The 21,773-nt window shown below is 39.3% G+C and overlaps 2 protein-coding genes across 6 annotated transcripts in view; one reads left to right on the top strand and one right to left on the bottom strand.

Moving 5' to 3' along the window:
* The window catches only part of POLK (DNA polymerase kappa), a 74,054-nt gene extending 55,593 nt beyond the window's left edge, over positions 1 to 18,461 (bottom strand). For 2 of the 4 annotated variants that reach the window (XM_030323221.1, XM_030323224.1), the window contains exon 1: positions 18,376 to 18,448. The gene's annotated coding sequence lies outside the window, so the exon portion shown is untranslated. Of the gene's footprint in view, positions 1 to 951; positions 981 to 18,375 lie in introns of those variants that run through there. The other 2 variants (XM_030323169.2, XM_030323187.2) reach the window with 2 other exon arrangements.
* A 226-nt stretch (positions 18,462 to 18,687) lies between these two features.
* Positions 18,688 to 21,773, top strand: part of CERT1 (ceramide transporter 1) — a 103,635-nt gene continuing 100,549 nt past the window's right edge. Inside the window, exon 1 of one of the 2 annotated variants that reach the window (XM_030323246.1) lies at positions 18,688 to 19,161. In XM_030323246.1, the coding sequence (XP_030179106.1) occupies positions 19,066 to 19,161 (96 nt within the window). In that variant the 5' untranslated portion in view covers positions 18,688 to 19,065. The remainder of the gene's footprint in view (positions 19,162 to 21,773) is intronic. The other variant, XM_030323237.1, reaches the window with a different exon arrangement.

Below are 21,773 nucleotides of genomic sequence, written 5' to 3'. Positions count from 1 at the left end.
CGGTTGAATGTCTCACTTCGGTTCAGGTCATGATCTCGCAGTCCATGAGTTCGAGCCCCGTGTCGGGCTCTGTGCTGACAGCTCGGAGCCTGGAGCCTGCTTTCAATTCTGTGTCTCCCTCTCTCTCTGCCCCTCCCCCACTCATGCTCTGTCTCTCTCTCTCTCTGTCAAAAATAAATAAAAACATTTAAAAATAAAAAAAAAAGAACATGCACATTTAAAAAAATATAAATATATGCTAAATGTTTATATAATCGGATTTTAATCCCTTAATCTAATTCCTCAATCTAAAAATTCACTTGTATTATATAACCTTCACAGGTAAGCAAGATACATCGGCCTCTGGAGGACACCATAATTTTACTTAGAAAAGGGAAATGAATTCCATGCTTTGGTTTCCTCGTGGACATATTTTTTTTTTAATTTCTAATCTAGTATTTATTGGAAATGCTTTTTTCTTCCCGACCATGCCTCAAACGTGTGGGAGTCAAAGTAGACTCTGAAATTCACTTATTTAAGAAGAGATTAGAACCATATAGCCTTTATGGAAAGGCTTGAAGCTAAGAATAATAGCAACCTAGTTTTGGGACTTAAAATCTGGATTCTCACTACGTGACTACCATTTTTAAAACGTTAAAATAAAGTATTCATCACTATTAAAGTTAAGAACTTAAATTTCTGAGATTTCAAAACTTTAAACCATAATAGCTTTAGCATATTTGTAAAACTTTGTCAGTTAATATTTTTGCCAAAACCACATTCCCAATGCCAATAAGTTATTATAGTTAATTCTGATCCTCTTATTAAATCTGCCTATAGTATACAGCCTTATGAAAACTGGTCATATGTTGACAGTAGCTTCTAGCATATGAATTATTCATTTCTATAATGCCAAATATAACAAATTTAATCTACAAATGAAATATACATTTCTTGATGCTACTAACTTACCTTTAAAAATACTTCACAGATGCTAGGAAAATAAAGAAAAAGGTACAACAAATAAATACTATAATATGTAATTAAATGACTCACTTCTTAACAAACAGAACACAGGAAAAGGGATGGGATATCATATACAAAAATGGGTTATAAAAAAAATGTGACTTCCATCTTGAATGTTCTCATTCTCAACCTGGATAACCCACTCTGGGGAAGTCAGCTGCTTTCTGAGGCAGCTCTGACAGGTCATGTAAGTGAGCTTGGAAGTGGAACCTTTTCCAGTTGTCTTCAGATAAGACTGCAGCCCTAGACAACAGCTTGACTGCAACCTCATGATCCAGAGACATCCAGTTAAAGCCATGTTGGGATCCTTGATCCACCAAAACTGTGAGATAATAAATTTATAGTTGACTCTCAAATTCTGTAATTATCTCATTATGGATTAGCACTGGTACATAGATCAAAGTGTAAGTAACACTGCTACGAAAAAGTTGTATCTTAAAGATTAGTAATGCTTCATTTGAATAAAAGTGAATAATCTAAATATACTAATAAATGGATCAACTGAATAACTTCTATGCCAAATACCTTTTTCTCCTGGAATTTGTGCAAGAAAAAATAAGACAGTGTTTCTTTGCAGCACTTAGTACAACCAAAATATAAATTTCAAGACGGCAAAACCTGGTATAGTGGTAGGCCACTGAGCCTGTTACTTAATAACTATATGCTGAATGAATGAATGATGGGCAGGTTAATATACAGAACAGAATATGCTAACCACTCAGTTAAGTCTTTTTAAATGCAGTAATATAAAAAGTAATATTTGGATCTTACAGTGTTTTACATGTATAATCCTATTTAAGAGATGAGGAAACTGAGGTGTAGACTTACATGTACCTTAGATAAGGTCAAACAGTTAATAATTGGTAGATTTGAGACTATATTTCAGGTCTAGTATCAAAACATTCACACTTAGCCATTACATTATAAATACAAAGAAGGTAAAACAAAATTATTGAAATCTTATCAAAAAGAAGGAACACAGAGGTGCCTGGGTGGCTTAGTTGGTTATACATCCAACTTCGGCTCAGATCATGATCTCGCGGTTCGTGAGTTCAGTCCCCATGTAGGGCTCTGTGCTGACAGCTCAGAGCCTGGAGCCTGCTTTTGGCTTCTGTGTCTCCCTCTCCCTCTGCCCCTCCCCTGCTCCTCTCTCTCTCTCTCTCTCTCTCTCAAAAATAAATAAACATTCAAAAAAAAAAAAAAAAAGGAACAAGGGTGCTTGGGTGGCTCCGTCGGTTGAGCATCCACCTCTTGATTTTGGCTCAGGTCATGACCCCAGAGTCACGGGATCAAGCCCTGGGTCAGGGTCCATGCTTAGCATGGAGCCTGCTTAAGATTCTCCCTGCCTCTGCTCCTCTCCCCTGCTCGCTTTCCTTCCCTCTAAAATTGAAAAAAAGGGGGGGGGGAGGACAGGTTTTTTATAGATTTCATGGAAGTAATGTGAAAGTGTCATAAATAATAGATAAAATATCATTTATTACTGTAATAGAAAACACAATTTATGGTCTAAACTTATTTTTAAATGACATCATTATTTTGAATACTCTCTAAAAGCCTAAGAAATCTTCAAATGAAGAATATGAAACAAGGAAACTAAAATGAAACTATAAAAATATGATGTCCATTCATACTTTACTAAAATACATTTGGAGATCAACTGCAGATCTTCTTAGTGATCCAAAGTGTAATATCTTCAATAATCATGGCATCTAAAACAAAGAGTTCATTTCTACCAGGGATTGCCTTATGTAATAATTTCCGTAAAAATCAATGATCAAAAACGCCCTATATTTCTGCCTATGCATTGCTATGCAGAAAATAAAGGGAAAGCATTATTTATAAGAATTTTCTCTGAAAATGAGAGCTTCCTAAATCTTGTCTTTGTACAAGTCAAAGTAGCAGCAAAAGTGATTTCTCATTTTCAATATTGTTAATGGTTTCTTCCTTTTTCAAGATGTAGCCAACTTCTCTAAAGCTGGGGTGGGGGGAGGGATAAAAATAGAAAGCATAAAATTCCATAAAGGTTGGCTACACTAGCTAAAAATACATACGAATAAATGGTAACTAACACTTTCTAACAACTTAACATATGTCAAGCAGGTACTAAGGGCTTAAAAAGCATTCTCTCATTTATTTTTCTCGATTACTTACTAATTTAGGTGTTATCCCAATAAAGTATATATGTTAGTAAAATACATAAGGAGACTGAACTTTAGAGAATTTATGTAATTCATCCATGATCACCAGAGGCGTCCAAGCTGAAATTCAAATCCAAGATTCTGTCTCCAGAGCCTACAATTTTAAAAATGTTTTATTTATTTTGAGAGCAAGTGAGCAGGAGAGGGACAGAAAGAGAGAGGGGATGGGGGGGAGAGAGAATCCCAAGAAGGCTCCTCACCATCAGTACAGAGCCTGATGCAGGGCTCGGTCTCATGTACAGTGAGACATGACCTGAGCCAAGATTAAGAGTTGGACACTCAGCCTCAGGCACTCCTCCAGAGCCTACATTCCTAATCAGTATGCCAGCAGATTTATTTTATCTTTATTCTTGAAAGGTATTTCCCTCAGGTATAGAATTGACAGGCTTTTTTTATTTCAGTACTTTAAAGTTGTAGCTTCACAGTTTTCCAGCCTCCATTATTTGTTAAGATCATGATAGTTCAAATTGTTGTTCTTTCTACGTAATGTGCCTTTTCTGACTGCGTTCAAGTTTTTATCCTAATTTTTGGTTTTCATCAGTTTGGCCATGATGTGTCCAGGCACATCTCTTCCTTCAAAGGACAGAGCTAGACCAGGTTCCTGTATTTTCTGTGAACACTTTCCCTTACGCCTGCTTCTTCATGTGCCCTTTTATTTTTTATTTATTTTTAAAAAACATTTATTTATTCTTGAGGGAGAGAGAAGGAGACACAGAATCCAAATCAGGCTCCAAGCTCCCAGCAGTCAGCACAGAACCCGACGCGGGGCTTGAACTCACGAGCCGTAAGATCATGACCTGAGCCGAAGTCGGACGCTTAACCGACTGAGCCACCCAGGTGCCCCTTCATCTGCCGTTTTAAATATCTGAAAGATTTTCTCTGTCCCTTGATATACAGCAGCACTGCCTTCCTCATCCTCTTCCACCCCTGTACTGCATATATTTACATTTTTTTCCCTAAAATACCCCGTTAATGAGGAAGGAAAAAAATACTTTCCATGGCTTAAAAAATTCCCAACCCTTTTTTCAAGAATATCACTAACAAAATGTTTACATTACACACCTATTTAACTTCTGTTAAATAGTATCATACACTAATGTTAATCACAAAATAGTTTGGGTTCTTATTCCATAAAAAAAAAAACTAGCAATAATCAGTAGAAAGAAACAGGGGTATTTTTGGAAAAGGCCTTCATCTCTGGAATTTACTAGCATTTCTTCACTTGACACATCTTTTCACATGTCTGCTTCAGGGCAAAAGTAAATATTACTACATGGAGGGCACTGATCCTCTTGACTTCACTTTGGTTTTTGATAATTCTCTCAGATCATGATTTATAAAGTGTGGTTCTATCATTAAATGCTTGTTATGGTGGGATGCCATAATAGCCATGCTTTTCTTATGTATAAAAATTAACTATTCTCAATGGGAAAATATTATAAACTTTATAAATGATTTTTTATATATCAAATTTTATACTTTATACATCTATTTTTTAATGCAAAAATTCACTGGATTGGATAAAGATAAATGAACTAATTTAACAATATGTACTTTGATTTTTAAGATGAATGCCTCATTTGGTCAAATTATTATTATTTTGGAATTACAATGGTTAACACTTTCACTTGAGATAGGAGAAAGAAATACAAACTAGTTTGTGTTCAGTTATAATATAAATTAAGGAACAAAGTTATATTAACCTCTAGTATACAAGGAATCTGTTAGACCCAGCTTCAGTTTTTGAATTTCTTCTTTGAAATTTATTATCAGCACTGGTATTTCCTATCTTCCAAAGAAAAAGAACTTAGAAACCTTCTGAAGAACAAAATATTCATTTTTTAACACAATAAAGTTCACTTGATGCTTTTATAAACTGAAGATACATTATAGTGATCCCTTTAGAAATGGAAAATGCATTATGTTATTTTAGGGATCTTATTTTCCTGTATCTTGAGTATTTTGCTACTTCATTATCCTAGGAATTATTTAATCATTAATCACAACTTACGCCAAAAGATAAAATCACAAGAAAATGAAATAATGGAATCACCTACAGATGACCTGGTAGTGAAATAAATCATCACTATAACAGCGTACTTCAGTTTTCTAATTGTGTTGCCCACTATATTACATCTTTGAAAGAAAGCGTAAGAGAAGTACAGAGACACCATTTTTGCAAGAGGGAGAGGGAGGTAGAAACTTTCACTGATGAAAGCTTTTAATAAAAGCTAAACATAGTTGAAAGTTCTGAATTTTACATTTTCTGCCCATACTGAGCACAATTATTAGACAAATCAAAAGATGAATGCAAAGAAACTAACAGCACTCTAGACTATGATGATGCTGAAATTGCTCATTATTTTGCTTGACCGATGCAAGCAAAATTTCAGATCATGAATTTTCAGATGACTCAAATAGATATTTTCTCAAACTTAAGAATCAATGAGTAAACAACTTTTTTAATTTTTATTTTATTTAAATTTTTTTAGTTCTTAATCTTTGAGTTTAATTATTAATTATTGCTACAATTGATCCAACAATTAATAATACATTTCTTGCTTCTGTGTAGGTTTAACTTTTTTTTTTTTTTAATATAATTTATTGTCAAATTGGCCTACATACAGCATGTAAAGTGTGCTCTCATTTTTTGGGGTGATTCCCGTGGTTCATCGCTTACATGCAACACCCAGTGCTCATCCCAACAAGTGCCCTTCTCAATGCCCATCATCCATTTTCCCCCTCCTCCACCCCCTCTGATCGACCCTCAGTTTGTTCTCTGTATTTAAGAGTCTCTTATGGTTTGCCTCCCTCTCTCTCTGTTTGTAACTATTTTTCCCCCTCCCTTCTCCCATGGTCTTCTGTTAAGTTTCTCAAGATCCACATATGAGTGAAACCATGGTATCTGTCCTTCTCTGACTGACTTATTCCACTCAGCATAATACCTTCCAGTTTCATCCATGTTGCTATAAATGGCATGATTTCATTATTTCTCATTGCCAAATAGTATTCCATATAAACCACATCTTCTTTATTCATTCATCAGTTGATGGACATTTAGGCTCTTTCCATAATTTGACTATTTTTGAAAGTGATGCTATAAACATTGGGGTACATGTGCCCCTATGAATCAGCACTCCTGTATCCCTTGGATAAATTCCTTATTGCTGGGTGGTAGGGTAGTTTTATTTTTAATTTTTTGAGGAATCTTCACACTGTTTTCCAGAGCAGCTGCACCAGTTTGAAAAAAAAAAAAAAAGTATTGTTTATTTTTGAGAGCGACAGACACATAGTGTGAGCATGGGAGGGGCAGAGAGAGAGGGAGACACAGAATCTGAAGCAGGCTCCAGGCTCTGAGCTATCAGCACAGAGCCTGATGCAGGGCTCGAACCCATGTAACTGAGAGATCATGACCTGAGCAGAAGTTGGACACTTAACCAAGTGAGTCACCCAGGTGCCCCAGCAATGAATTTTTAAGAAAAGCAAATATGGCATTCCTATCCAGTTAGTCATCCAACGGGAAGGTCTTCATCACACAGTATTATGCAACAAGAATTTGGAATATCCCAACTTGCTAATAGGACTATGGCAGTGTTCTTTCATCCTTTATGGTATTTGTGCACTAAAAGTTATTTAACACAGTTTGTAAGTCAACAAATGACTAAGCTAGATGTGTATGCAAAGTCAGGAAGCAAATAGATGAAGGAAATAAATATAGAAATGAAAATCTTATTTGACTTGTACTTCTAAGTAGTGTTTATAAATATAAAAATGAAAATATTTTATAATTATAGAGGAAAGAATATGGATGACTTCCCTCTAAAAAGATTATGAGATGTCAAAGTTTTCAAAAGTTATTGAAAAAGTTTCAAATGTTATTACATTTTGATATTATAAGCCCACGATAAAGAACCAAACATAATGATAAGCTAGAATCAATTTAAAGATGCATATAATATCTGGAATCTTTATTTATAGGATGCATAGTCCCAGGATTGTATATAGACATTGATGAGCAGCTACCTGCTTTCAAAGGACATTCATTACTCATTTCAGGAAAATATGGAATAAAAATTTGTTTACTAGGTCTCAATATTTATTACAATTCCTAATAAAGTTACTGTCCACTATCCCTTGGTTGTTACTTCTCAAAATTACTCAAAAATATAAAAAAATATGATGACACCCATGACTATTTTTCCTGATATACTAAGAGTTAAAGCAATATATAATTCCTTTATCAACATTAGACAAAAGGATGATTGTAAATTAGATCACTTAAATTATTTATGAATAATTAAGACACAGACCTGCTGGGGCACCTGTGTGGCTCAGTCAGCTGAGATTCAGACTTTGGCTCAGGTCAATCTCACGATTCACAGGACTGAGCCCTGCATCCGGCTCTTCGCTGACAACATAGAGCCTGTCCACCTCCCTCTCTCTGTCGCTCCCTGGCTCTCTCTCTCAAAAATAAACAAACATTAAAAAAAAAAAAAAACTTAAAACAGACTTGCTAGCATACCTCTTTAGTCATGATAGAAAAAAAATTGAAAACTGCCTACATAATACACCACTGCAGCTTAAAAATGTGGATGAATTTTCTTCAAAAGAAAAATTTCAAACTGAAGAAAAACTATGCAACAAACTAGGATGTAATTGGGCTCTAATAGATACTCAAATGTTTAATCATTTCAGGATAATAGTTGTCTTTGTTTTTGGGTTTTTTTTAGTCTAAAATCAATTTTATATATATTGAAAGTATATTATAAGTCTCTGAGTTTCAAAGTCTGAGCTAGACTATTAATTACCTTGACTTTGGTCAACTTATTTAACTTCTATGAACATTAATCTCTTTATATGTAAAATAAAAATGTGTACTTTGCAAGATTTTTGTGAATACTAGATGTAATAGATGTAAAACAACGTCTAACATTGAGTAGGTTCTTAACAAATGATACTTGTTCCTTACAAAAAGCTATGATGGAATTTGGTTCTTTAGTCTCTCATTAATTTTAACCTGTTAGTTACTTTTCTTCTCAGCCTTGTTAATTGTGGTTCCTACAGCTTCCCTTTAATCATCAACCATGTAAACTTCATTCATCTTTAAATATTTAGTGAACATTATGTGATAAGCAATTTAAATCTTTACTTGCTCTTTAATAATATGGTCACTATTAAAACCAAATCAATATCTTTATACACTTAAGTATTGCCTGTATTCCTAGACAGTAAAATGCTAGAAAACAATGAATCCATGGAATATGTGGTATATATCTCTTATTTTTAAAGCATCCCAATCAGGATCATCATAGAGCAGGTCTTAATACCTTAAATGAGGATGAAGATAAGCTGTATGTTCATAAACTGTACCACCACAACAACATGTATAGTTATATAACGGTATTTTTCAGCTTACTTGACTAAGGAGAAGAGGATCTGAAATTACAGTAAAAGTGAAACAATGAAAGGGCTGGGGAGAAAAACAGGAAGCAAAACACATTTACAAAATAACTATCATGAGGATCCTACAAATATTTAAAAATACCATACTGCTTAAATAGTCTGACTTTAACAAAAGAATTTCTCAATGTAACAGGAAAAGAGGTTAAAAGTTAGAGACTCAAAAGCTTGAGGGTAAAAAACAAAATGTGTACATGGAGAGAGTGGATATTAATAGCACTGTTCATCCATAATAGATGCATACTGTGTACTTTTTAAAGGATTTTTTACTGTTATAGTGAAACCCATGAAATACCAAATACCCCTGACAAGTTTTTATCCCACAAAACCAAACAGATGTAAAATAAAAGATAAAGGAATACAATTTCAATTTTATTCAACAGTAAGAATGAATATTTCTGCTTGGAACATGCCTGGCTTAGCTCTCCTCTGTACAACAGGAAATGAGATAAAAGGGTAGCCCTACATGCCCTTTGAAATTCTGTTTCTGAAATCCCTGTCTTATTGCCAAGTAGTAGAACTTTCTATGGGATATGACATATTCCTCAGTAAGTGCATACAATGCATTAAGGTTATCAGTTGAGTACACCCCCACCCTATACAGTTGTCCTTGAGTTGAAAATCAATATACAAGGGAGTTATTTACAAAGTCACCTTAGGGATCAGAGTAACAGAATAAGACCTAGCTGTATACGTATAATATAATAATAATAATTGATGTTAATAAAAGTCTTTTGACCCAAACAGAGTGTGGGTTAAGCAAGAAAAGTAAGCATTGACAGTGCCTGTGCTCTATATCAGGGATAACTTAACTTACTGCTACTAATCATTTAGAATCATAATTATTCCCCTTGGAGGAAAACAAAAATATGAGATTAAGATGTAGGAAGAAAACATCAAGCCTCTTATTTGAGACCAGGATACAAAGAGCAATCACAAGGCCGGAAAAAATGTGAGAGGATTAGGGGCTCTTGGGATACTGGGGCAGGAAACAAGAGTGAAGTAAAAATTAAGAGTAGGTATAACATAAGCTTCCTTTCCTTTTTCCTATGAGTCAATTAAAAGAGGATGGAAGGTTCCATTACAGATTTTTTCTCCTAGCTTCTCACTCTTTCTCACCTATTCCTTCCTCTGCTTTTCCCATTACTGCTGCCAATGACTGCTAATGTAGAGAAGTAATACAAGAGGGAAAATATTAACAGACAGTAGTAAAACACAACACATATAAACAATGGTAATGCAAGGGAAGGGGAGAAATAAGGAGAAAGAAAATAGTATCAGCATATGCAGCAAGAAGAGAGAAATTCTGCAGCTGGCTGGCTGTGAAGACCCTTCATATGGAAAGAGTGCACATAATTTGGTCAGATTAATTACAAGTTTTTTATTCAACTAGATTTTATGGTCAATTTTTGGTCTTTTTCTTTCACCAAGTGCAAAAATTTGTTCTACTATTCAAAAAATCTGATAGATCTTGTGAAAATGTGTTAAGGAAGCATAATTCAAACTTGGGATTCATGAAGCCATGAAGGGAAGACTAACACCCACATACCACTTGTGGAAGCTTGCATAGTCCACCAGGAAGATTTCCCCTTTGTCCAGCAATAGCAAGATGCCCTCTTCAAAAAATCACCCAAGCATTGTGTCCACACTGCTCCTGGGCACTTTAAATTATCTAAAGGACTATCTGAGGTCTTCTAAACGGGCTGTACTCAGCTACCCACCCATCTCATGAACACAAATATATCTTGGTAATGATTTGCAGGTTTTCCCACTGGTTTGAAGCCTTTCCATGTAGACAAGCTACTACTTCTTCAGTAGCTAATACCCTATTGGGAAAAAATCATCCCTATTTGGGGAACCCTACCTCAGCCCCACAGTGACTGGGAAACCCATTATGCTGGTCAAATATTACAGCAAGTCTATGCTGTTTGGCCAGTTCTACAGCATTTTCACTGCTATCATCCTCATTGTTCAGAACCAGTCACACCAACCAACTGCATCATCAAAACTCAACTGGCGAAATTTGTGGAAACCCTCCAACTAACTACCGTGGCCAAAAGTAGCACTGATGGTCCTTCTAACGCTCAGATCCACTCCCTTTGGAACTCATAAGCTCTCACCCTTTGGGATAATTACTGGATGCTCTATACCCCTAGCTTCCATCTCTTTTGACCTGCACCTAATAAAAGGTGCTATACTTAACGTTGCAAAGGCCTAATTACATCCCTCAAAAATAATCATGCTCTAGTTGAACAGTCTTTTCACATCACATTCTTGGGAGATGAAAACTTCAAACACCACACAATGCAACCTGAGGATTTCATTTCTTGGAATAGACATCTCCAAAAAGACTCTCTTCAACCACACTGAAAAGGTCCTTATCAAGTGTTATGAACCAATCCTTGTACCACTTAACTACAAGGAACTGACTCGTGAATTTATAAGTCTCATCTAAAGATAGCCCAAATGCTGACCGGAATTGCCATCCACTGCTGACCTCAAATTAAAGATTTCCAGGAAATATGGGGCAGCTGGGCAGTTCAGTTGGTTGAGCGTCCAACTCTGGCTTTCACCTCAGGTCAAATACCTAGGGTTTGGGGATGGAGCCCTACGTGGGGCTCCATGCTGACAGCACAGAGCCTGCTTGAGATTCTGTCTCTCTGTTCCTCTGCCCCTCTCCCCTGCTCGCTCTGTTTCTCAAAATAAACTTAAAAAAAAATTTAAAGATTTCTAGGAAATGAAACACAGGATACTGAAGCAGACAGCTTCCCCAAGATGACAGGATCGGGCCTGTATATTCTCTCCTTTCTGCTTTTTCTCATTTCATTTTCTCCTTTATCTATCCTGATGAGATGATGCCCTCATTCGTATTTCCCAATCCCTCAAAAAAAGGGGAAACCTTTCTGACTGCTGGACCTGTCCATGAGACTTGCAACCCTTTAGTCTTCCTCAGAGCAAACTTTTCCTTCATCTCCGGTGTGACCACTAACTATACCCACACCCCTCTAGATATTACAGGGTCAAACTTCTACAACCAGGTTTTCCTGTGCTTTGCTTTGAGCTGTCTGCTATCCTAGCTCTCGATGCAACTAATCACATGGTTCCCTGTTCTTTCTACTACTACAGGTCGGCTCACTATAACAAAACAACCCACCTCTGCACACCCTTCAAGAATAAAGTCCATAGGGGCATCTGGGTGGTTCAGTCAGTTAAGCACCTGACTTCGGCTCAGGTCATGATCTCACAGTTCGTGAGTTCGATCCTTATGTCGGGCTCTGGGCTGACAGCTCAGAGCCTGAAGCCTGCTTTGGCTTCTGTGTCTCCCTCTCTCTCTGCCCCTCCCCTGCTCGCTCTCTCTCTCTCTCTCTCTCTCTCTCTCTCTCTCTCTGAAATAAATAAACATTAAAAAACAAAAAAAAGAATAAAGTTCACCGAAAAGGACAGTTTCTCCCTAATTGTTCCCCAACCACCACTGACCCTTGGTTCAAAGGTCCAATTGAATAATCCCAACTAATGGCATTAATTAATAATCAAACCCTAGCAAAAGTCTTATGTGCACCACCTGGTTTTATCTGTCTGTGGCAAGTGGACCACTCAACGGGCCAAAATACATAGTTGGCAGATTGGAGGCTTACTAACTAGCCCACAGACATCCACAATAAAAATGAAGCCTTCCATTGGTCCTCCTACTGGTCTTCCCCATCAAACCTTCATTGTTGCCTTACATGGGAACTCCCAGGAGGTATACATTATTCTGGATTTGCCTCCATCATAAGGGCACTTATCCCATTGGTGGCTGTTCATGCCAGTGAATAAATGATTAAGAATCTCTCTCTGGGGGCGCCTGGGTGGCGCAGTCGGTTAAGCGTCCGACTTCAGCCAGGTCACGATCTCGCGGTCCGTGAGTTCGAGCCCCACATCGGGCTCTGGGCTGATGGCTCAGAGCCTGGAGCCTGTTTCCGATTCTGTGTCTCCCTCTCTCTCTGCCCCTCCCCCATTCATGCTCTGTCTCTCTGTCCCAAAAATAAATAAACGTTGAAAAAAAAAAAAAAAAAAAAGAATCTCTCTCTGTAACTGGGAAAACTTTATGATTCCACCAGTAAGGCAGTAGCAGCCCAACAACGATCACTTTACTTGTTGGCTAAAATAGTTTTGGATAATTGCATAGACCTTGATTACTTACTTGCCAAACAAGATGTTTATGAAATAGCAAACACCACAGGTTGCACCTAAATTCCTCTGGAGAAGTAAAATCCCAAGTTCATAAAACTACAGAACAAGCATACTGACTACAACAAATTCCACCTGACCATCTATGGCCCTTTGATCTCTTTAGCTGGCTATCTTCAGGTCTGGGCTCCTGGTTTAGAACTAATATACAAACTAGGGTCATTATTCTTATTTATTTTATAAAATCATTTTTAGATTATATACTGTAGCCTACCAAACCTTTGTAGAAATGGTATACTCCAAAGAGTGATGCTGGTTCAGCATTTCAAGATGATCTCCAACAGATACAACCTAATAAGATACAGACTTTAAATGGGAAATGCCTGAGAGTTCTCCCTCTTACCTCTAGTCACTCAAAAGTGGCCTCAAAGGTTTCCAATCTGCAGACATGACACCCAGAAAAGGTCCCTCCTGGCAGTGATGGACAAAAATGACTCTAATAAGGAAGAAATGGCCCAACTCTTGATCAGCAATGCTTTTAAAGAAAATTCTTTATCAAATGGGGGAAATGTGAAAATACATTAAGGAAACCTAAAGTAAAATTGGAGTTGGGAAGTCATGGAGAGAGGACTCTCACAAACTCATCACTCATCATAGCTTGCATAGTCCAGCAGGAAGACAGAAGATGGCCTTTTGCTGTCAACAGTAAGCTGCCTTCCCCTGCAGCCAATGAGAAGCCACCACCACTTCAAACTCTCATTTCCCCCAATGAACTTTTGTAGAAAATAACCCCTCCCAACTTCCTCCTTTCCTTTATAAATGGAAGCTCTTCTCTGTTCTCTGAAGTTGCCTATGGTTCCCCATGGTTTGTCACAAACTACAATTTCTCTGCTATTCTTGAATAAACTCAATTTTGCTGGCTGAATTACTTACCTTTTTCTTTTAGAAAATTGACAGTCCTTTAAAGTTCATTCATAGACTAGTATACTTGGGTTGCTTACACTAGATACAAATGTACCTGTTATGATCTGGGTCTAACTGGAAAACTGTTAACTTGGAAGATATGCATACCAGATGTTGATTACAGATAGGTAAAATACAATCTTTTTTTGCACCAACAGAAAAGATTAAGATACAAAGGGGAGCAACCACTTCAGTATTCCTATATTCACTTTACCCACTTAGTATATCCACTTTTGTGAATACACCTGCAAGGATATTTTACAATAATTCTGTACAATATCACAAAAGATGAAAACATGAAAATTTCTTGTAGCCCTTTACATTTCTGAAACTAGTGTTTACTTGTTCAGAAATGGACATAGAGAGGCTCCTGGGTGGCACAGTGGGTTAAGTATCGGACTCTTGATTTTGGCTCAGGTCACGATTTCATGTTCATGGGTTCAAGCCCTGCATTGGTCTCTGTGCTGTCAGCATGGAGCCTGCTTGGGATTTTCTTCCCCCCACCACCCCCGGCCTCTCCCCCACTTGCTCTCTCAAAAAAAAAAAGGGGGAGGCGCCTGGGTGGCTCAGTCGGTTAAGTGTCCGACTTTGACTCAGGTCATGATCTCGCGGTCTGTGAGTTCGAGCCCTGCGTCGGGCTCTGGGCTGGCAGCTCAGAGCCTGGAGCTTGTTTCAGATTCTGTGTCTCCCTCTCTCTCTGACCCTCCCCCGTTCATGCTCTGTCTCTCTCTGTTTCAAAAATAAATAAACGTTAAAAAAAATTTTTTTATATATAAAAAAAAGGACATAGATGCATTTACTACCATAAAAATGAATATCCATTTTGATAAACATGCAAATATCCATTTACAAATGTATTTAACAGCATAATAGTTGGGAATATATATAGTAATAAACAGCAACTAGTTAAACTAATGTCATTTATTAAGTTAGTATAAATATGCATCCAAAATCATGATTATTAAGGATGGCCAGCTAGGATTCACACTCAGGAACTGTCTGCTTGCTCACCCTGAACTAGCATGAATCACCATAGTGGCACAAACTACATGGTTCTTGAACAGTCCTGACAGGAACATTGAGAAGCTAATATGATCAATTAGTATTCAAAACATGAAAAAAAAAATGCATTTAAAGGAACAACCAGTTCTGGTTAAATTGGAAAGGCAAAGAGACTTGAAGAGTAGCTTTTATTTCTAAACTTGCATTTAGGGGACATGCTGAATGTCACAAACACAGTAACAAGTCATAAAAGATCTATCAATTTATATTATTTTATTTATTTATTTTTAAAAAGTTTATTTTGAGAAAGTGCGAGCGAGACAGAGGCGGGGGGGGGGGAGAGGGGGAGAGGGAGAGAGAGAGAGAGAGAGAGAGAGAGAGAGAGAGAGAGAGAGAGAGAATGAATCCCACACAGGCTCTGAGCTGTCAGCACAGAGTCCAAAGTGGGATTTGATCTCACCAACTGTGTGTTCATGACCTGAGCGGCAACCAAGAGGCCAGAGGCTTAACAGCTTAACCCACAGAGCCACCCAGGTGCCACTATATTATTTTAAATGTGACAAGATTCATTACATAACTTACATGATAATTTCGTATAAGGAGATCAGCAAATAAGGACAATCCTTTTTTCTTTAAAATTCCAAATAGCTATTGTTTTAACTAAAAAGACCTGGGGTAAGTGGCCTACAGAGATGCAGGATTAGAAAACAGGATTAAAGAAGAGAGTTTGTCATTGCCAGTCTGTCATTTACCTTCTCTTAAATAGTATTCAGCTATTAAAGTTACATGTGTACCTTTCTTACCTTGTTTTCTGTTACAATCTCCTTAAAGGAAAAGCCCCCATGCCCCTCTTTTTTAACTTTTTACTATCTTAAAATCACCCAGTCATAGTATCCTGCACATTGTATGTTTGTTAAATTAAATTATTAACTGGGGGGCGCCTGGGTGGCGCAGTCGGTTAAGCGTCCGACTTCAGCCAGGTCACGATCTCGCGGTCCGTGAGTTCGAGCCCCGCGTCAGGCTCTGGGCGGATGGCTCAGAGCCTGGAGCCTGTTTCCGATTCTGTGTCTCCCTCTCTCTCTGCCCCTCCCCCGTTCATGCTCTGTCTCTCTCTGTCCCAAAAATAAATAAATGTTGAAAAAAAAAATTAAAAAAAAAAAATTATTAACTGGAAGATTGGATATAATACCTGAATTATATCGAATGAATGCCTTATATATGCTGAGCACTATTCTAGGGACTAAAGATAGAAAATAGTTATGAAAAAAAATGGATGAAAAATAATTTTAATTCCTGTCCCCACAGAACTCACCTTCTAGTGGAACAAAATAATATATTCAGTCTAATACATCCATTTAAACATTTATCATGTGCTATGCCCTTGAATAGAAATAATATGTTTGGTGTTCAACAATGGGACTTTCATACATGTTAAATGATTTATTTCTCAGAATGCCCCTTCTCCCACTCCTATAGTTACAAACAGACTACTACAGTGAAACAATTTCCTACTGAATAAAGTGGGAACCTCAGAGATGTAAGTGATTATGGTTGCAACCACACAAAACTTAGAAATGCTAAAATATGATAAAAAGTTCAATTTCAATATAAACATATTCTATGCTCTCATGATTCTAAGTTGCATTATGAAGTAGATTTCTCAAATTCACAATCATTCCCTTAAGACTAATGTCCTTTTAAAACTCAGAGCTTAAGGGGCCTCTGGGTGGCTCAGTTGGTAGAGCAACCGATTCTTAATTTCAGCTCAGGTCATGATCCCAAGGCTGTGGGGTCCGGCTGAGCACTGAGTGTGGAGCCTGCTTGGGATTCTCTCTCTCTCTCTCTCTCTCTCTCTCTCTCTTCCCCACTTCCCCCCTAGCTCGCCCTCCCTCTCTCTAAAATAAAAATAAACAAAAATGAAAATAAAACCTAGAGCTTTAAAGAATCAAATATTACATCTAACCATATGTATTAGGTAATCAAAAGAGAAAACAAAACTTAATTGCTACAGTATTCAAAATTCTAAAGACATAATTTAGTAATTCAATAAAGAGGAAAATATGCTACATGGATTTTTTTCTCTTTTGAATGACAACCTTGGGATTTTGTGTTAATTAACAGGTTGTCAAAGTATTTTCTAAAGCGTTATCTCAAGGTTTTATTCATCTGAATGGCTGTTAATAATGATTACTTGATTTTACAATGGAAAAACAATCTGTAACCTTTTACAACAGACTCAGCATCTATAAGCATCAGGCAAATGAAAAGATACCACAGGTCCTTCTCAGACAATTCCTATCATTCTGGTTTTTCCCAAAGATCCCAGTTAGTTGGCCTCTATCCTACCAGAGTTATTTCTGGCCACTGTGCCTTTTCCCCTAGACTCAAAATTTCACTCCCATCCTCAGTCCCTGCAGTGTGCAGGTACTCTAAGGTTTAGTAACGAATTTTGTTGTTGGCAATCATTAGGAAATTGACAAGACGTAAAGACCTGAAGCTACAAAATTAAAGATCTCACAATAAAAATTATCCTTATAATTTATGTAAAAATAGACCAAGATCTATTATATCTTCTTTTGGTCTTCCTAATTCTAGCCTTAGGAAAAAAAATTTTTTTTTTTTTAATTTTAGAGAGAGAACGCGTGAACAGAGGAAAGGGGCGGGGGGGGGGAGAGGGAGAGAGGGAGAGAGAGAGGGAGAGAATGAATCTTGAGTAGGCTCCACCCTCAGTACCAGCCCAACCGGGGAGGAGGGGTGGGTGGCTAGATCCCATAAGCCTGGGATCAATCAGTACCTGAGCCAAAAGCAGGAGGCGGACACTCAACAGACTGAGCCACCCAGGCACCCCTTCAATTCTAGTCCTATTTTGTCTAATCTCTTATTATTCAATAAGACTACTGCATTTTGGTTTTTCTCGTAAAGTTTCTACTCTACAACCTTCCCTACGTCTCAGAGATAGGTCCGTAGAGATGGTTAACCTAGCTCTCAGGAAGATACTTATTTAAAACTTAAACTCCAGGCTATTATTTCACATTCTCATTTTACTTTTAAAATTCCACAAACGTCATTTATTCTTTGATATCTTCAACTTACTTTCCACAAAAAGGACACTCTGTACATCTAATAATGCGAAGTATTTGCTCACGTTAGAAGTGACTGAAAATTCTTCCTTCAAAGGCGGGAAACGTCAAGCGCTAAGTTTAACTTCTCAAGAGCGAGATGAAAGACCGTCAAAATTTGCAGGGGGGTGGGGTTGGCAGAATGAAACCTCTTTCTCACTAGAAAGGTCGCAAACCCCTGGCCCGTGGTTGAAGCAGAAGAGCCCCGTACATCCCCATCCAGGAAAGCGGCTCGATACTCCCCGGCTTCCAGGAAACCGCCATGGAAGGCAGGCCCGGCATCCTCAGCGGAGAGTTATCTCATGTCCGGGCCCGCAAGCTCAGCAGGCTCGTCATAAACACTCTAGGCAGAGATAGAATCGTGGCCGAGGAGGTGGGTCACACAACTGACAAACGAAGCCCTCCCACCACTCCACCGGTCTCTAAGGATACGAGCCTTGCTGGCGCGGAACACTCACCCGTTACCTCAGGATCGTGACTACAACTCCCAGGCGACTGAACGGCCCAAAGAGCAGCGTCTTTCCCAGAATGCAACAGAACGGAGACCCCACCCCTTCTCCTTTCTCCGCTCCTCCCACCTTTCTACCCGGCGTCACCCGGGAGAACCGGAGGTAGGGTGCGGGAGGGGACCTCCAGCCCTCGGCGTGATTCGTCAGACGTTGGGAGGGGGACGGGGCGGGGAGCAGGGGGAGAATGGGAGGACGAAGGGGAGGGGAAAGGGGAGGGGAGGGTAAATAGTGGGCCAGGCAGGAAGATGGCGGCGGTAGCGGAGGTGTGAGTGGACCCGTGTCTCTGCAACTGGATTTTCTTTCCCCTTCTTTCCTTTTCCTTCTACGAGATTGGCATTGAGGGGGCTGAGTTCGGGTGGTGGCGCCGGGCGCAGCGCAGGGGTCACGGCGACGGCGGCTGCTGACGGCTGGAAGGGCAGGCTTCCTTCGCCGCTTGTCCTCCTTCCCCGGTCCGCTCGGTGTCAGGCGCGGCGGCGGCGGCGCAGCGGCCGGACTTCGTGCTTCCTCCAGCTCCCCCCGGCGCCGGAGCGGGCACTCTTCCCTTCGCCATCTCCCGACCCTTCACCCCGGCTACTGGGCGCCTCCTCCGGCGCAGCTCAGGGAGCGGGGGCCGGTCTCCCGCTCGGCTGTCGCGCCTCCATGTCGGATAACCAGAGCTGGAACTCGTCGGGCTCGGAGGAGGATCCAGAGACGGAGTCCGGGCCGCCTGTGGAGCGCTGCGGAGTCCTCAGCAAGGTGAGCAGCCCGCGCGTCCGAGGGCCTCCTGCTCAGACTTCACCTGCTGTGAGGCAAGCCGCTGAGGGGATGGGGTGGGGTTGGGCGGGAGTGGTGGACTGTCCCGGGGCGGGGGCTGCGGAATGTGCCTGGGTGCGGGGCTGAGTACTGCTGCAGGAGTGCCCGGGCCGGGGTGAGGGTGGGGGTGGGAGGGAGAAGGGGACTGTCCTGCTCTCCTGCCCTGGGGCTCGGCGGCGGTGGCCAAAGACCGGAGAAAACGCGTCCCAGCCCCGAATTCAGTTTGGGAGCGGCATGCGTATCGTGACTTGGGACTCAGAGCGGCATCTGTCCTGGCCATAGGAGCCCGGGTTGGGCAACAGCAGTGTTCGAATGCCTGGGTTTGGGAGCAGTGCAGATCGGACCTCGCAAACGAGGTTAGTTCGGAGATGGAGAGTAGGGTTGGAGGATTCGCTGAACGCGGCTGTGTAGACAGTTGCCGGAGCAACTGGATATGGTGCGGAAAACTGAGGCGGTAAACTATGCCAAGTTAGATACAGTGAGAGATCTCAGGGAAGGTGACTTTTGTACTTTTCCCCTCATCCTATTCCCCAGTTCAGAAAAGAGCTGTCGACTCGGCACGTGATAGGTACAAGAACTAGTCCACGTAACTTGGAACAAGTCAGAATAGAGGCCAACCTTTATTTAGTCCAGGAAGAACACTGTTAATAATAAAATATTATTGCAGTCAAAGGGCCAGAGTAAGGAAAACACATCTTACCTTTCCTGAAAATTTTAAATACCGTCTTTCACAATTTTAGCAAAGCATAGAGTTGTAGGACTGTAAGGCCAGTTAATTAAATTCGATCAGGCCCTTTTTGAGATGTTTGATTTTTTTCTTTTGGTAATATATGGGTGTTTGCTTGTTTATTCGTTCAAAGTTTTGCCTAATAAGATGCATATTGCCTTTATTACTTCCTTCTCTCTTCCTGTTAAAGTTTTAGAAATGGCCAGTCCCTCAGCAAGCTGGTCATAAGATACACGATCATGTGCAGCCTACTGGCTATTAAGAAACCATGCTGCTTCCAGTATACATACTTTGGCTAAGCATTTGGACATTTCTGTGGACTTGTTTCATATTAGGTTTTTCTGTTGTCTTTAGAAGGCTGATGAGAAAGGCCTTAGGTAAGACAGGAGTCTGTCAGAATTAAGACTTGCCAAGTGTTAACTTTTATTTACATAGAAAAATCATGATGTGTGTTGATATGTGATCATTGGAATTTCAGTGAAAGGCTTTCATTAAAGTGAACCTCCATAGGGTTTCTTTAGATTAAATGTATCTCGTAATTTAGGAATCTCTCGAACACATTGTGTAGTAGATACGCATTTTCAGGTGGAATTTCAGAAGGAATTTGCTTCTCAATTCTGGTGGATTCATCACTTTTCCCATTAAATGAGAAGCAGACTTCCAAATTAGTACTCTAGTAGTGGTATTTTATAAAACAGGCTGAACTTTTGACCTATTTGATACCACTATTTGGGGGGGGGGGGGGGGGGGTAGTGACTGGTGAAAAGAGTCCCCAGTACTCTGAGTATTCACTATATACAGAGCAGTATAGTACACATACCTTATGACAAAAAATGGAAGAGTATCTCTTTGATACTTAAATATGGACAAATGTATTTTTTTATCACTTCTCTGGTACGTAAATAACTTTGGTATTGCTGTATATGTAGAATTAGCAGGAATATAGTTTTTGGTATTTTTGTTAACAGCTATGAAGGAAATTTCCCTGAAATTTAGTATATGGTTGTATAAAATGATTTCTGGAAGCTTTTTAATCAGGAGTATTTTATATTGAATACATGTTTTAAAATGTAAAGTACTTCTATATTTTGATCCGTTTGTATTCACTTGGTAATTTACACAAGAGTTAGATAGAACTCAGCAACTGTTCTTTTCCTTCAATTGAATAATGTAGGTAAGTCTCTAATTTGTATTGTTTCTTCCCTTCCAAAATTGAGTGGATTTGGAATGGACAGAGGGGATAAACTTACATTAGAAATATACCGGTCCTGGGGCGCCTGGGTGACTCCGTCATTTGAGCGTCCGACATCTGCTCAGGTCATGATCTCATGGTTTGTGAGTTCGAGCCCCGCGTCAGGCTCTGTGCTGACAGCTCAGAGCCTGGAGCCTCTTCAAATTCTGTGTCTTTCTCTCTCTCTCTCTCTGCCCCTCCCCCACTTGTGCTCTCTCTCTCTCTCTCTCTCTCTCTCAAAAAGAAATAAATAAATGTAAAAAAAAAATTTTTTAAAGCAATATACCGGTCCTGGGGTGCCTGAGTGGCTCAGTCGGTTTAGTGTCTGACTTGGGCTTAGGTCATGATCTCACAGTCTGTGGGTTTAAGCCCCATGTCAGGCTCTGTGCTCACAGCTCAGAGCCTGGAGCCTGCTTCAGATTCTGTGTCACCCTCTCTCTCTGCTCTTCCCCCACTCATGCTCTGTCTGTGTCTCTCAAAAATAAATAAATATTTTAAAAAAATTTAAGAAAAGATATATACCAGTCCAAAGTTTTATTTTGTATATGGTAATTTAAAATACATGGAAATACCTATGAAGCATATTTTCTGTAGAAT

The sequence above is a fragment of the Lynx canadensis genome, chromosome A1, assembly GCF_007474595.2.
Source record: "Lynx canadensis isolate LIC74 chromosome A1, mLynCan4.pri.v2, whole genome shotgun sequence".
NCBI lineage: Eukaryota > Metazoa > Chordata > Mammalia > Carnivora > Felidae > Lynx > Lynx canadensis.
This window is presented reverse-complemented; position numbering and strand designations above follow the sequence as displayed.